Source organism: Gopherus evgoodei, chromosome 4 (genome assembly GCF_007399415.2).
Source record: "Gopherus evgoodei ecotype Sinaloan lineage chromosome 4, rGopEvg1_v1.p, whole genome shotgun sequence".
NCBI lineage: Eukaryota > Metazoa > Chordata > Testudines > Testudinidae > Gopherus > Gopherus evgoodei.
Window position 1 is genome coordinate 18,149,161 of NC_044325.1, and position 16,885 is coordinate 18,166,045.

Below are 16,885 nucleotides of genomic sequence, written 5' to 3' on the forward strand. Positions count from 1 at the left end.
TAAATATGGAGTTTTTTTTAAAATGAGACCATAGTTTTGAAAGAACTTTATAGAGCTGGCCGTGGTTTTTTTTTTAACTGAAGGATTTGAAGGTAGATTTCCCTGGTATATTCTTTCAGACAATCCAGTTACTTTTTGGTGATAGACACCTTAAAATACTTTAAGTTAAATAGGAATACCTGATGCTAGATGTGATATGGATGATGATTGGAGAACAATGGAAATGATTCTGTTTCCTTACTAATTGCCTTTAGGGAGTTAATATTTCTATTGTTTTATTTATAATCATTTTTACTAGTTGATTCCATTTTGTAATTTCAAAATTATTTGGGAGAAATACTTATGTTTGGAAGTTTTTGCTTTAAAGTAAAATATGCAGTCTTTTAAATGGAAAGGCTGGGAGTCTGCCGGTGTGTAGTACAATCTTGGTCATTGAAATTGGCAACAGGATATCCATTGTTTGAACTTAGTAGTAAAATGTAACTGGTTTGATTAATTGCAAATCTGTAAGACTATTTAAATGAATGTTTTCAGCAGAAATACCATCTTTATCAGTTGAAGTGCCCAAATGGGGAATCAGCTAAGGAAATTGAGTTGAGTGTAATAGTTAACAATTTACCCATACCCCATAGATTTTGGATCAAGTGATAAGAGGCTGTCAGGAAATGAGAAACTGATACCCCGGAAAAAGAGAGTAAACAAGTATAAAGCATAGCTTTTAAAAGATTCTTTTTGATAAACTAGAAGTTGGTTTAGGTAAACCAGCCACCCATGCAGACAGCTTTTTGCTGTTCTATTAGTCTATAGATGAGAACACCAAAATTTGAAACTATCTTATACACAGAGGGGCAGATACTCATTTGGTGTAAATTATTTTAGCTCCATTGAAGTCAATGACATTTTACACCAGGTGAAGATCTGCTCCGGTGTGCCTGATAAACTTTTTGTATTGCTGGAGTATGACTCTGTGAATATGGAATTTTGATTAAGGAACTGTAGCTGCTTAAATTTGGAGATAAGTGTAGACTTTTGGTAGTAATATTTTATTCTTAAACAGATTAATTGCATTTCAAAGAGTAATTTACAATCAGGTACGGAGACACATAAGTTAGTATATATGTTACTATATTGGTGAATGTTAAAAAGTTTGAATCTAAATTATCCCTCAGTCCTGCAAATGCTTGAGTTAACACGTGTGGAGTCACCCATTAATGTCCATCATATGCATAAAGTTAGGCACATGCACAAGTCATTGCAGAACTGTGGCCTACAAGTACTGTATATGTGGAGTATACCATGGTGATACTTTAAAAATGTTGAACTGTAAAGCAAAAAAGGATTAGTGTGTTAGCTGCTAATTGGTACAGAGATTAAAAAGGTGCTTCTAAAGAATAACCAGGTCAAAGGATCCAGTCTCCATTTTTTTTGTTGTAAGAGTTTTTTGTTACTGAGATACATAGCAAATCAACCATGGGATGTCTGTGGTAGACTTGTTCAAGGTACATGTTTCAAAAGCTAAAAGTCAAGATTAGAAATAATTGTATCTTATTATGTTGCAGATCCATGTTTATATATTCCTCGTTTTGCACACATGCTAGAATTTGGAGATAAGAACCAGAAGGTATCAATGACAGCTCTAAGATTATTACAGAGGATGAAAAGAGACTGGATGCACACAGGACGCCGGCCATCGGGGCTCTGTGGAGCAGGTAGATAAAATCTTGTGTAAATTGTTCAGTGCACAAAGTGCCAATCTGATGTGCTATATAAAAAAGGCTCTGTTTTGGGGTTTAGCCATCAGATGGTGACTTTTCATCTCTTAGCTGAGAAGTTATTAGATGCCCTTTGCTCTTATGCCCTAAACGTGCGGAACCATGTTCAGATCCAGCAACTTCTTCATCCAAAGCATTTCCAAAATTCAACCTTTTATTTCTGTCCATGGTGCTAAGATTTTTGTTCCAGCCCTCATGTTCTTGCATCTTGTTTACTCTACCCTTCTCTCTGGTATCCTATCACTCACTCTAATATCTGCAAAATACAGTTGCTAAGATTGTCTTCCTTGCCTATTGCTCTGCCCATGTCACTCCTTCTCACTTGAAATCCCTCTACTGGCTCTGCAAATTCAAGCTTTTTGTCCTCACCTTTGAAGCCATTCATTAACCTGCCCCTGCTTTCTTAATGACTCTTATTCCCCATTGCATAGTCCCCATCCCCTCTAACTTGCCAGTGATACTAACTTTGACTTACCTTTTCTCCTCTTTTCCCACAAATATCTTCATGCATTTTTTTATGTTGCCTCTCATGCATGAAGTGCCCTCCCTGAACTAATCGATAGGAATGCTACCTTTTCCTCCTTCACATTTCTATGCAGGAGATCCATTTATGCTCTAATACCTACAAAAAAACCCAGCAACTTAGGTTAGGTTGAGTAAGGGATAGCTGATATGGTGAGGGTATCAAGAAGCTTGTTTGGTTGCATAGGTTATCTGAACTCTTTGCATTATTTGCAAATTTTAAGTGAGTACATATGTAAAAGAAAGTATTTTTGCAATAATGCAGAACGCACAGATGTGATCCACATGGTCTTCTTGGTACCCTCACCCTCTCTTTTACTGTCTGTGACACTTAGTTTTGTGTCGTGTTTCAAATCTGAGTGTAAACTTTTTAGGACTGGGATCATGTTATCTATCCTCTGCATTGGTATATCATTTAATACCATGGAGTCCCGATTCCATGAGCCTTTGGGTACTACCAAAATACAAATAGTAATAATAGGAAATAATCTTTTGCTGGTGCTGACAACTACCTGGATGGGATCTGTATCTTATTTTTGGCTTCTGGTGAAGGTTCTAGGAGAGCAATTTATTGATGAAGACCAGATTGCTATTGAAAAAAATTACATTCTTTTGTGTTATATTTGAGTAGCTCACTTTGGCTGCAAAACCCAACCAAAGCATAGAATTTTGAAGAACACATTTAGCCGGCTTAATTTTATTGAGTGGGAAGCAAAGTTTGTACAATTCAACGTAATCACCTGAATTCAAGTATACATCTGAACGTTAGCATTTGCTGTTCTTTAACTGAAGTTGAGAACAGAGATAGAGTACACTTGTCTGGCTCAGTGGTTTCTTCTTTCCTTTGGTTTGCTTTGTTTAGATATCTTTGTCACTGACTTTCTCTGCTCATTCTCTAGCTCTTCTAGTGGCAGCAAGAATGCATGATTTCCGACGTACTGTTAAAGAGGTTATCAGAGTGGTCAAGGTTTGTGAGTCAACGTTAAGGAAAAGGTCAGTGGAGTTTTACTGTTTTAATCTTTTACTTAAGATAATAAAGAGTAGTAAATTCATGCAGGTGAGAGAGAAATGGATTATTTTTCTTTTTAGAAATTCCAGGAACTATGAAAGTAAAAACTTGGTTTGCAGGTCAACCTTAAGTAACATTTCTTGCTATTTGTATAGCATTTTCCAACTCCAGATCCTCAAAGTGCTTTACAAAGGTGAGTAAGAAGCATTATCACCATTTTACAGTTGGGGAAATTGAGGCAGAGTTAAGTGATTTGGGTAACATCACACAGGATTTATGTGGCGGAAATGTCAGCAGTGTTCTTAACTGTGCAGGTGGAGTAAATGATTGATCTGCAAAGCTGTGAATGCTGTGGGTTTACTGCATTAACCCAGTATTTAGTCCCTAGTGTATCCTGGTTTTTTGTAATGGATAATACACACCACTTTACAAAATTCGTAAAATTTTCTGTAGAGTCCTGCATTTTTAGTAGCACAGTGATGATGATGAAATAGAACTATGGCCTGAGCATAATAAAAACCAGACTTATAAAACAAGGGGGCAATTTAATTTAAGGTCGCAAGTGGTTGTGACCAGAACCTGAACATGAAAATTTTCCATGTACCTTTTTGTCTTTTAATTTTGAAGACACTATTCTTTAAAAATATTTTTGGACACTTCATATCAAGGTAAATAATTGGAAGTCAAAATATTAAAAGAAGGACATAATCTAAAGAAGACCTAACAATTGCTTGCATTTTCATTAATGAGTAGGGCTGTTGATTAATCACAGTTAACTCACACAATTAACACAAAAAAATTAATTGCGATTAAAATCAATCATGTTTAATTGCAGTTTTAATCACACTGTTAAACAATAGAATACAAATTGAAATGTATTAAATGTTTTGGATGTTTTTCTACATTTTCATATGTATTGTATTCTGTGTTGTAATTGAAATCAAAGTGTATATATTTTATTACAGATATTTGCACTGTAAAAATGATAAACAAAAGAAATTGTATTTTTCAATTGATCTCATACAAGTACTGTAGTGCAATGTCTTTGTCATGGAAGTGCAACTTGCAAATAGATTTTTTTTGTTATATAACTGCACTCAAAAACAAAACAATGTAAAACTTCTGAGCCTGCAAGTCCACTCAGTCCTACTTCTTGTTCAGCTAATTGCTAAGACAAACAAGTTTGTTTACATTTAAAGGACATAATGCTATCCTCTTCTTATTTATAACATCACCTGAAAGTGAGAACAGGCATTTGCCTTGCATTTTTGTAAACATTCGTATGTCCCTTCATGCTTTGGCCACCATTCCAGAGGACATCTTCCAAGCTGATCACATTCGTTAAAAAAGGTAATGCGTTAATTAAATTTGTGACTGAACTCCTTGGGGAGAGAACTGTATATCCCCTGCTTTGTTTTACCCACATTCTGGCATGTATTTCATGTTCTAGCAGTCTCATATGATGACCCAGCACACATTGTTCATTTTAAGAACACTTTCACTGCAGATTTGACAAAACGCAAAGAAAGCACAAATGTGGGATTTCTAAAGATAACTGTTGTACTCGACCCAAGCTTTAAGAATCTGAAGTGCCTTCCAAAATCTGACAGGGACGAGGTGTGGAGCATGCTTTCAGAAGTCTTAAAAGAGCAACACTCTGATGCAGAAACTACGGAACCTGAACCACCAAAAAAAGAAAATCAACTTTCTGCTGGTGGCATCTGACTCAGATAATGAAAATGAACATGTGTCAGTCCACACTGCTTTGGATTGTTATCAAGCAGAACCAGTCATTGGGATGGATGCATGTCTCCTGAAATCGTGGTTGAGCATGAAGGGACATATGAATCTTGAGTGCATCTGGCACATAAATATCTTGTGATGCTGGCTACAACAGTGCCATGAGAAAGCTCGTTCTCACTTTCAGGTGACATTGTAAACAAGAAGCAGGCAGCATTATGTCCTGCAAATGTAAACAACTTCTTTGTCTGAGTGATTCGCTGAACAAGGAATAGGGCTGAGTGGACTTGTAGGCTCTAAAGTTTTACATTGTTTTATTTTGAATGCAGTTATTTTTTGTACATAATTCTACATTTGTAAAATCAATCTTTATGATAAAGAGATTTCATTACAGTACTTGTATTAGGTGAACTGAAAAATATTATTTCTTTTTTTACAGTGAAAACACTTGTAATCAAAAATAAATATGAAGTAAGCACTGTACACTCTGTATTCTGTGTTGTAATTGAAATCAATGTATTTGAAAATGTAGAAAACACCCAAAATATTTAAATAAACGGTATTCTATTAACAGCGCAATTAATTATTAATGAGAAAACAAAAAATGAGTATAACTGGAAGACTACTAGAGAGTTCTAACTTTTTCCCCATGAATTCAGTAAAAAGTAACCAAACTGTGAAAATATTCACCCATTATTCTTTGAGTAGTGTACCTGTGGGTGCTCCATGTTTGGCTATGCCAGTGCCCATGAGCTCTTGACTGGAGATTCTTGTCAGCAGTGTCCATGGGTCCGTGCCTGTGTCCTGGATGTCCATGTGCCCTGACACAAGGGTAGATAAAGAGGGGTGCACCCACCGCCACTCTAGTTCCTTCTCAACTGCCTGGGGCTTGCGATGGAGCGTCACAGTGTCCGCTTTTGGTAGCCACGTGGCTGGCTACTCCTCTTGCTTACATTTTATTTTTTCTTAGTATTTTCTTTATTTGTCTTTATTTGCAGTTAATTTAGCATATTCAGCACTTTGGGGGGGGCATGCCCCCCCTTTTTTTCTCACCCACTTTTGCCTTCTTGGACCTCAGCCAGGGCTTTGTCAAGCCTAACCCTTAAAAACCTCTAAGGAAGGAGATTCCACTACCTCCCTAGGTAACCCATTCCAGTGCTTCACCACCCTCCCAGTGAAAAAGTTTTTCCTAATATCCAACCTAAACCTCCCCCAGTGCAACTTGAGACCATTAGTCCTTGTTCTATCATCTGGTATCACTGAGAACAGTCTAGATCCATCCTCGTGTGAACCCCCTTTCAGGTAGTTGATCTCTAGCCTTGAGTATGGGCTATTCCCAAGGCCTCACACTCCAAATCCTGTCAAACATGCCACATTCCTACCAAATGTAAGATTTTCTCAGGATTTAAGAGCAGACCTGGGAAATTGAGGAAGGACAGAATTAAACCCTTATACACTGGAGTGGCCCCCTGCCTTCGATTCTTTGATAAGCAAAGATTCTGGGGGCCTTATGGGACTGTCAAAACCTTCAAAGAGGAAAAGACCTGACTTCCTAGAATGGGGCCTTGGCTACACTGGCGCTTTACAGCGCTGCAACTTTCTTCCTCAGGGGTGTGAAAAAACACACCCCTGAGCGCAGCAAGTTACAGCGCTGCAAGCGCCAGTGTAAACAGTGCCCTAGCGCAGGGAGCATGGCTCCCAGTGCTGCAAGCTAATCCCCACGGTGATGTGGAGTACCTGCAGTGCTGGGAGAGCTCTCTCTCAGTGTTGGTGCCGCGACCACACTCGCACTTCAAAGCGCTGCCGCGGGAACGCTCCCGCAGCAGCACTTTGGAGTTTCGAGTGTAGCCAAGCCCTGGGACAAGAAAAGGGGAAGGTCACCCCAGCAGTCTGGATCTCAGGTAACCTCATGTCCTGGTAAGGATGTTGCTGATGCTCCTGTTCTTTCCGGTACCAACTGCTGGACCGACCAAGAAGTTGCACACTGAGAAATCCTACAGAGTGGTACTGTCTTTATGCTTTGAAAGCACTGAGTCCGGTGCCAGAGACTAGAATCAAGCCAAGAGTCTCTCTACAGTTCACAGTAGCCAATTACCAAGCTTTTATGGCAAAGTATGACTTCACAAACTACTCTAGATTTACATATTTTATTGATCACCTGCCTCAGGATTAGAGGGAGCAATTTCAGGCCATTATTACAGATGTCAGACAGTTGCCAAAGCATCTCTTCAACCATTGCTCGATGTCATCAACAAGGCCACACACTCTGTGGCTACAGATGGGATTCGTCTTTTCCTAGCTGGATGATTGACACCTGAAAGGACATTCGTTCCTCAAGGTTCAAACAGCAACCATGAAAGCCCTGAGTCACCACTTAACATGGAAAAGTCTGCCCTCTCACCCATTTAATATAGACACTTCATCAAGGCCACTCTGGACTCCTTTACTACCAGAACCTATTTACCCAGGGACAGTTTGTCACCACATCTAACCTTCTTATAAAAATATAATAGAGCCCACAAACCACAGCAATGCTTGCCTACAACTTCTGGGTCACATGGCATCCTGTACATTGTGACACCCAATGCACGACTACATTCTCTGTGTCTCTAAGCCTAGTTCAAAACAGTCTGCATCCCCAACACAGTCTATCCAAATGGGTTTCTGTACCCCATGGGCCTCAGAGTCTCTCATTGGACTTTCATGATTTAGAAGGACCTGGAGTGGTGGTGTGTTCTCCTCTCTCCTCCACTCCTCCCACCCCCTCCCCCAGATTACCCTCATGTCAGAACATGAAGGTGCAGATCTGTAGACACTGCTGTTGAAAACCTTCAAGCAAGAGCACACGGATGTGTGTGCATCCTGACGTGGAGCACCGATAGGAGGGCACATCTTGAAGAATCCCAGTTACTGTACAAGTTAAGTAACCTCTCCTTTTTTTCCTTTCAGTAGGTAAATTTGTCCAACTCCAATATTACCCACATTTTGTTAAATTTTATCTTTGGAGGAAATTTTTTACCCAGTGATCAGCTATAGAGCATCTAGGTGCAGCTAATTAATTAGATATTAGGTACTAGTTTCAGAAGTTCGCTTTTCAGTAGTGAAAAATAGTTGTGATACAATTTGTAATCTTCAAAATGGAAATGATGATATTTCCCTAATTTACAGGTTGTTATGAGAATGAATTAATTGTGAGATGCCTGTATGCTATAATGATGGGGATATATCAGTACTAACGTCACTTTGCTGTCTGGTCAATGGGCATATTCTTTAATATACTTTATAATTCATGATTTAAGTGTTAATTTTTATTAAGAGTAGTAATACGTATAGTAAATTGCAGTTGGAAGTAAATTTAATTTTGATCAATTGTTTAAGTGAAGATATTTTGTTGTAAAATTCATGCTTTGAAATGTTTACTCAAGTCACACACATCAGCTAAAATGACAGCGTTATTTACTTTGACAAGGTAAATGTGACAGCTGAATATTTTCAGGGAGCTATAATTACAACTGTATTTATCACGAATCTATAAAACTTGATTGATGTTTTTGAAATAAGAGCACATTATATGGTATTTAGCGAAGGCAAATAAAAAAAATCCCTTTGAATAAATGTTTCTATAGCCAAAGGTTTTTTCGTTCCTTTCAAGAATTAGAATCTTGAAATATCATTAAATGGAAGTTGTCTGAATTAATAAGTACTTGCTTCCTGTGCTTAAATATCTCTCTTCTCATATGAAGTACACTTTTATTTATTTGTAATTATTACTGTTTCTGTGCTGTATTGTATTAAGAACTGTTATCGCTTTGTGTAGATGGGAATGGGACTAGTTGTAGGTGCTAATAGACAATGTTAAAATATCACCCATACTGCTGAGTACTTTTCCCTGAAAATTCTTAAACCAAACTACAAATTTTAGTCAAAGTTATTAAAAAATAATACTGGTATTTCAGAGCCTCCTGGTTGTGCCTTATTATTTGATTTATTCTTACAATTTGTTAAATTGCTGCTGATGGGTGGATTTGCTCCTGGATTATGCCAGTGTCTGTGGCAGAAAATGTGCCTTGGTGGGGCTGGATCATGACAATGTGCTCTCAACTCCGTCACTGCTGTTGGTGTATACAGTCATAAAAGTGGGCAGTGTGGTTTGGGGAGATGGTGTGGTTAAGGCACCTGGGGGAGATGCCCGTTCAGTGTAATCCATGGCAGCATTCTACCTATGGAGCCACTGCTATAGGTTATAGCTGTCCTCCTTCCCTGGGAGTTTAATCCTAATCCTGTGTAGCACAACTGCCTCTGACAGTGCAGGCTGGGTCAATTTACCCTCTTCTCTGGGACTGGGGTGAATTGAGCCCTACTTATTAGCCTTTGGGCCAATAATCTGCCAATGCTATTTATCAGAACAGTAGTTTCAGCAGGAGGCTCACAGATATGTGACATTAATGGGTATTAAGTAATTCAGCTTCTCATCTTGCAGAATTGTTCACCTGATCATAAAAAGAAACCCCATTTGGAAGGTAAAAGCAACAAAACATAATGGTGACACAACAGATCCTCTCACTTCCATTTAAAACAAGAGATCTTAATTACTTTCAACTTGTATGTTTTGGTTTAAAACCATTTTCTTTTTCTTTTGGGAGAGCTGCAGTAAATAACTTTAACAATCATTTCACAAGGCCTTGCAGCTTTGTAATTTGAGGCACACAATTCAAATATACATCTCATCCTAATTGTTGAAACAAAATGTATTCAATATTTATAAATGCACTGAAAATTCTATCTGTTTCATCGCCAATCTAATTGGAATAATATTGATTTATATATTACTTCATAGGTTCAAAGCACTGTACAAATATTAACTAGTCAGTCACGTTTTTATTTCTCTGTATCAGTTTTGATGATACATATGAATTGGCTTTTAGATTCCATTAATATTTGTATTAGTTTATCCCTTACATTTATATCTTTATATAATGCACCTGTCTCCACTATCACCTGTTTTCCTTCAGTCAATATTCTCCCTCTTGTTTATCCATTTATTCACCTGTTGCATATTGCTAAATGCTAACTTGTAATCTCTTTGGAGCAGTGACACAGTGTTTGTCCAGTATCTAGTACAGCAGGGCCCTGATCCCTGTTTGAAGATCTGAGGCGTTTCTTCAATGGAAATAAATACATCTTATTTTTAAACACTTGTAAATAAAAATGAAATACTTGTTAAGGTTTTTTAATAAATTGTCGTTTTTTACACATGGAATTTCTAAGAAAGGATTCATTTTTAAAATACAGTTCACAACAGAACCTGCTGATGGTGAACTTCAGTACAGTAGTGAAACGTCACTTAGAGGGTAATGGAATGTTAGACCAGAATTGTTTCAAAGCATTTGCAGTGTATGAATTTTAATTTCAGTTAGAGAGAACCTCTCTGCTCACAGCAAAATTCTTCTGTTGATCAAAAAAACCACCCAAACCCCAAGGCATCATTACCGAAAGATTCCACTGTTATGGATCTGAATGAAATCATTGCAAGAAAAATTTGATAAACTAGCCCTTATGTTTACACCAGGGGTCCCCAACCCAGTGCCTGCGGGTGCCATGGTGCCCTCGGGGGCATCTAAACGCACCTGCGTCCTGGCCAGCGATCGAGCATCCACCAAAATGCCGCCGAAATTGCTTGACATTCTTCATCTGAGTAGTTCCCTTAATGTAAGGTTAGGATGTATTTCTTTTCTTTTTATGTAAATCATATAACATACTCAAAGGGCAACCATTAAATTTCATAAGCCTATTTTAAATTTCAAATATTAACAAAGCAATCTGTATAATAAGGTTCCAGGATTGTCACTTTGAAGTCTGGAATGTCTGAGTCAGCGTGAAGTGATGGAAACAACTGCAAGCATGGCTGAGAGCTCTTTCTGTTTAGAATGTCACCAGGTTCAATCATCGTTGGGGTTTACAGTCTGTTTAATTTTTAAGTTCTGAGACACTTTAATTTTATGAAATACACTTATGTGGTGGCATGGCTTTCAGCTACTAGTGTTGTATAAAGTACTAGAAACATTTCAGTTCTTGAAGTAAATTCTTTTTTTAAAAAAAGTTTGTTGTCGCCTTTAAATTGAAATTCCAAGAATCCAAAGGATAACTTGTGAAGTCAATGGGATTACCACATAAATTAAATTAAGCACCAGCATAAGTGTTTGCAGGGCTTTAAAGTTTGATTAACAACTGCATAAGTGTTAGGGCTTTACCTCGGTATAAGCACATGTACAGGCATACACCTTTTCAAGGTGCTAATTTTTTAATACTTACTAATGATATATTCACAAATATATATTTAAAAATATGCTCTTATCATAGTCTCAAGCCTGTAAAATATTAGACAACTATCTTCTTTAAACTAATATACTATATTTTATTATTATAACATAAGTAGTAGTGTGTAAAGTTTCTCTGATATATCTGTATTCAGTGCCTCTACAAAGTGGGGTTTATGTATATTGAGGCATATGTTGTGTGTGCATTTAAAAAAAAAATATAATGTAAAAATAGACTGATTTATTTAGCAAACTCCTTGTAATCATGTCTGTCCAATGTATTGTATCACCTCTCTGCCAACATGAAGTCTGAACCTGCCTCATGCTAATGAATACAATACTATGGGTCAACAATTCAAAGAAAGCTCAGACAATAAATGATGGGGAACATATATAAATATTCTGAGACTTTACTAAAAGGCAAATCAATTGACTATGGGTACATCTACAGTACGAAATTAATTCGAACTTATTCTATTCAAATTTTCGGAAGCAGTTTTGTACATTTGGTGTTGTGTGTGTCCCCACTAAAGCACGTGAATTCAGCGGAGTGCGTCCACAGTACTGAGGCTAGCATCGAACGTCGGAGCGGTGCACTGTGGAAAGCTATTCAGCAGTCCCCGTCGCCCATTGGAATTGGGGTTAAGCTCCCAGTGCATGATGGGGTAAAAACATTCTCATGGGTGTTTCTGGGTGTGTGCTGTCACTTACTCCTCCCTCCGTGAAAGCTATGGCAGCCACCATACTGCCAGCAGACGGTGCAGTATGGTGCACTCCCTCTCTCCTAGTACTGTGAATCCACCTCGCATGTCCTCTCGTCTTTCTAGCTACTTTTTTATCTAACCATTTCCCGCATTTTTTGGCTACCGTGAACCAAGCAGCGCAGCTTCCACTGCAAACTCTGCTCTCCTGCTTTTGCATCATTAGCTAATTTTTCCATGTTGTCTGTCCTGGGCTCACATGCAAGCTACAGAAGGCAACAATTCTCCACCGTTTTTTGGCCATCGTGAACTGAGCTGCACAGCTTCTGCTGCAAACTCTGCATTCCCCACACACTGGTGGAACCGCATAGTGTTGCAGGTATGGGATGATTCCCAGTGTCTGCGAAACTTTCATATGCGTAGGGCCACTTTCATGGAACTTTGCTGTTCCCTGCGCAAAGACACCAAAATGAGAGCAGCCCTCACAGTTGAGAAGCAAGTGGCCATAGCACTGTGGAAGGTTGCAAAGCCTGACAGCTACCGATCAGTTGGGAATCAGTTTGGAGTGGGCAGATCTACTGTAGGGGCTGCTGTGCTGCAAGTAGCCAACACGGTTATTGACCAGCTGCTATCAAGGATAGTGACCTTGGAAAATGTGCAGATCATTGTGGATGGCTTTAGTGCTCTTGGGTTCCCTAACTGCGGCGGGGTAATAGACGGAACGCATATCCCTATCTTGGTCCCGGCACACCGGGGCGGCCGGTACATAAAGCACAAGGGGTACTTTTCCATGGTGCTGCAAGCACTGGTGGATCACAAGGGACGTTTCACCGACATCAACGTGGGATGGCCTGGAAAGGTGCATGACGCTCGCATCTTCAGGAACTCTGGTCTGTTTGGATAGCTGCAGGGAAGGGACTTACTTCCTAGACCAGAAAATTACTGTTGGGGATGTTGAAATGCCTATGGTTATCCTCAGGGACCCAGCCTACCCCTTAATGTCATGCATGAAGCCATACACAGGCAGCCTGGACTGTAGTAAGGAGCAGTTCAGCTATAGGCTGAGCAAGTGCAGAATGGTGGTAGAATGTGCATTTGGCCATTTAAAGGCGCTTTGGCGCACATTACTTGGATGTTAGAAAGCGTGCTGGTGCAGTTTACTGACTCGGTTAGATCTCAGCACAACCAATATTCCAATTGTAATTGCTGCTTGTTGTGTGCTCGACAATATTTGTGAGTAAGGGGGAGACGTTTATGGTGGGATGGGAGGTTGAGGCAACTTGCCTGGCAGCCAATTTCGCACAGCCAGACAACAGGGATAGCTCCCGGAGGCCAATAATGTTGAATTGCTTCCACAATACCTTTAACCCGGGATTGCGATCTTGATTTAAGTGCTGCTCCACTTGCCGAGATGGAGTACAGAAATCTGATTAAAGAGCCCTTTAAATTGAAAAAAAAACGGTTTGGTTGTGTGGACAGAATCTTTTTTTTTCCGAATTAACTCTGTTAATTCCCGAATAACAGACTAGTGTAGACCAGGCCTAACTCTTTAGGTTCTACAGATATCAGCCTTCTCAAGTCAATCTGTTGCTCAAAATATTAGTAAAGATATTTCAACTTACAATTAATATTATATAGATGTGAAAAAATACTTCAAATTTTGAATTAACCATGTTAAATTTTTCTTTGTAAAAAGAGATCATACAAATAGTAATTAAGCATCCCTGTTTACCATAAAAAACAGGAGAACTTGTGCCACCTTAGAGACTAACAAATTTATTTGAGCATAAGCTTTTGTGGGCTGCAGCCCACTTCATCGGATGCATGTAGTGGAAAATACAATAGGGACGGACACACACACACACACACACACACGGAACAATGGGTGATACCTTACACACTATAAGGAGAGTGATCAGTTAAGGAGAGCTATTATCAGCAGGAGAGGAAAAGAACTGTTTGTAGAGATAATGAAAATGGCCCATTTCCAGCAATTGATAAGGAGATGTAAGGAACTGGGGGGAGTGTCTGGGAGGGGGGAGAAAATATGCATGGGGAAATAGTTATACTTTGTGATCCATAAACCTGGAAATCCTGGACGCCCCATCATCTCAGGCATTGGCACTCTGACAGCAGGGTTGTCTGGCTATGTAGACTCCCTCCTCAGGCCCTACACTACCAGCACTCCTAGCTATCTTCGAGACACCACTGACTTCCTGAGGAAACTACAATCCTTTAGTGATCTTCTTGAAAATACCATCCTAGCCACTATGGATCTAAAAGCCCTCTACACCAGCATTCCACACAAAGATGGACTGCAAGCCATCAGGAACAGTATCCCTGATGATGTCACGGCAAACCTGGTGGCTGAACTTTGTAACTTTGTCCTCACCTATAACTATTTCACATTTGGGGACAAATGTGTACCTTCAAGTCAGCAGCACTGCTATGGGTACCCGCATGGCCCCACAGGATGCCAACATTTTTATGGCTGACTTAGAACAACACTTCCTCAGCTCTCGTCCTCCAATGCACCTGCTCTACTTGTGCTACACTGATGACTTCTTCGATTGTCTGGACCCATGGAAAAGAAGCCCTTGAGGAATTCCATCACGATTTCAACAATTTCCACCCAACCGTCAACCTCAGCCTGGACCAGTCCGCACAAGAGATGCACTTCCTGGACACAAGAGTACTAATAAACGATGGCCACATAAACATCACCCTGTACCGGAAACCTACTGACCGCTGTACTTACCTACATGCCTCCAGCTTTCATCTAGACCACACCACTGTCTACAGCCAAGCTCTACGATACAATCGCATTTGCTCCAGCCCCTCAGACAGAGATAAACACCTACAAGATCTCTATTAAGCATTCTTAAAACTACAGTACCCACCTGCTGAAGTGAAGAAACAGATTGACAGAGCCAGAAGAGTACCCAGAAGTCACCTACTACAGGACAGGCCCAACAGAGAAAGTAACAGAACGCCGCTAGCCATCACCTTCAGCCCCCAACTAAAACCTCTCCAGCGCATCATCAAGGATCTACAACCTATCCTGAAGGACAATCCATCACTCTCACAGATCTTGGGAGACAGGTCAGTCCTTGCTTACAGACAGCCCTCAAACCTGAAGCAAAATACTCACCAGCAACCACACAACAAAAACACTAACCCAAGAAGCGATCCTTGCAACAAAACCCGTTGCCAACTCTGTCCACATATCTATTCAGGGGATACCATCATAGGATCTAATCACATCAGCCACGCCATCGGGCTCGTTCACCTGCACATGTACCAATGTGATATATGCCATCATGTGCCAGCAATGCCCCTCTGCCATGTACATTGGCCAAACTGGACAGTCTCTACGTAAAAGAATAAATGGACACAAATCAGATGTCAAGAATTATAACACAACATTCAAAAACTAGTTGGAGAACACTTCAGTCTCCCTGGCCACTCGATTACAGACCTAAAAGTTGCAATATTACAACAAAAAAACTTCAAAAACAGACTCCAGTGCGAGACTGCTGAATTGGAATTAATTTGCAAATTGGACACCATCAAATTAGGCTTGAATAAAGACTGGGAGTGGATGGGCCATTACACAAACTAAAGCTATTTCCCCATGCTTATTCCCTCCTCCCCCCTCGCCCCGCCCCAGTTCCTTACATCTCCTTGTGAATTGCTGGAAATGGGCCATTTTCATTACCACTACAAACAGTTCTTTTTCTCTCCTGCTGATGATAGCTCACCTTAACTGAGCACTCTCCTTATAGTGTGTATGGTAACACCCATTGTTCCATGTTCTCTGTATGTTTATATATCTTCCTGTTGTATTTTCCACTACATGCATCCAATGAAGTGGGCTGTAGCCCATGAAAGCTTATGCTCAAATAAATGTGTTAGTCACTAAGGTGCCACAAGTACTCCTGTTCTTTTTGCGGATACAGACTAACAGGGCTTCTATTCTGAAACCTGCAAAGAATCCTGTGGCACCTTTATAGACTAACAGACGTTCTGGAGCATGAGCTTTCGTGGGTGAATACCCACTTCTTCAGATGATCCAGACTAACACGGCTACCCCTCTGATATTCTGAAACCTATTTACCGTGTAACTTACAATGCACTGCAGTTTTCCTTTGGTATCTGATATAACATTCTGAACTCTGATTCCTATGTAACTTGTCCTCCTTTTGTTTGGTAAGCACTAAAATACCCTTTAAAATCTTTTAAAAAAGACCATTAGTAATAGACAACGTAAAAGAAAATGTTAAAAGTACATATCCTGTGTATGCCTCTTTAAAATTTCCCTCCTGAACCACAATGCTTTGTCCTTCTTTCCTTCTTTGGAAAGCTCCACCCTTACTGCTCCAATGTGCCCTTCTTCCACACTGTTCACTCCCCAGAATTGGAGTCAGGCTTTTGCGTATGCATAGGCAGTCCATCAGTTGTTGCCTGTATTAGTTACTGGAAGTGTCTAAAACACTTTTCTTCCCCTCTTCAGTCCTTCCTGGCAGCTTCAAGTGATTAGCCCCTCCCCCCCCCGCCTCCCTCTCTGGGGAATAAGTGAGAGGAGTCTCATGGCCTTTCCTACCCTCTACACTCTATCCCTCTCAGATTTTACATTTCTTGGAACTCTCAAAAGTGTTTGTAGTCTGTACTTTAAAAGCCCTTGACAATTTGGTTTTCAGTGAGTGAGCAGAATAACTGAATTGCTAAGTCAGCAGTGCTTGGGCATCTCCATCCTTCCTAGCTGTAGGTTGGGCTAAGAAATCCCCTGTGGAAGGTGCGCATGGGTGAAAAAATGTCAGTACC

General features: G+C 39.9%; 1 protein-coding gene across 2 annotated transcripts in view; it reads left to right on the top strand.

The window, feature by feature from the left end:
• BRF1 (BRF1 RNA polymerase III transcription initiation factor subunit) overlaps positions 1-16,885 on the top strand; it is a 257,449-nt gene that overhangs the window by 111,229 nt on the left and 129,335 nt on the right. For both annotated transcript variants that reach the window (XM_030558590.1, XM_030558591.1), the window contains exons 6-7: positions 1,560-1,709; positions 3,194-3,287. In XM_030558590.1, coding sequence (XP_030414450.1) covers positions 1,560-1,709; positions 3,194-3,287 — 244 coding nt within the window. The remainder of the gene's footprint in view (positions 1-1,559; positions 1,710-3,193; positions 3,288-16,885) is intronic.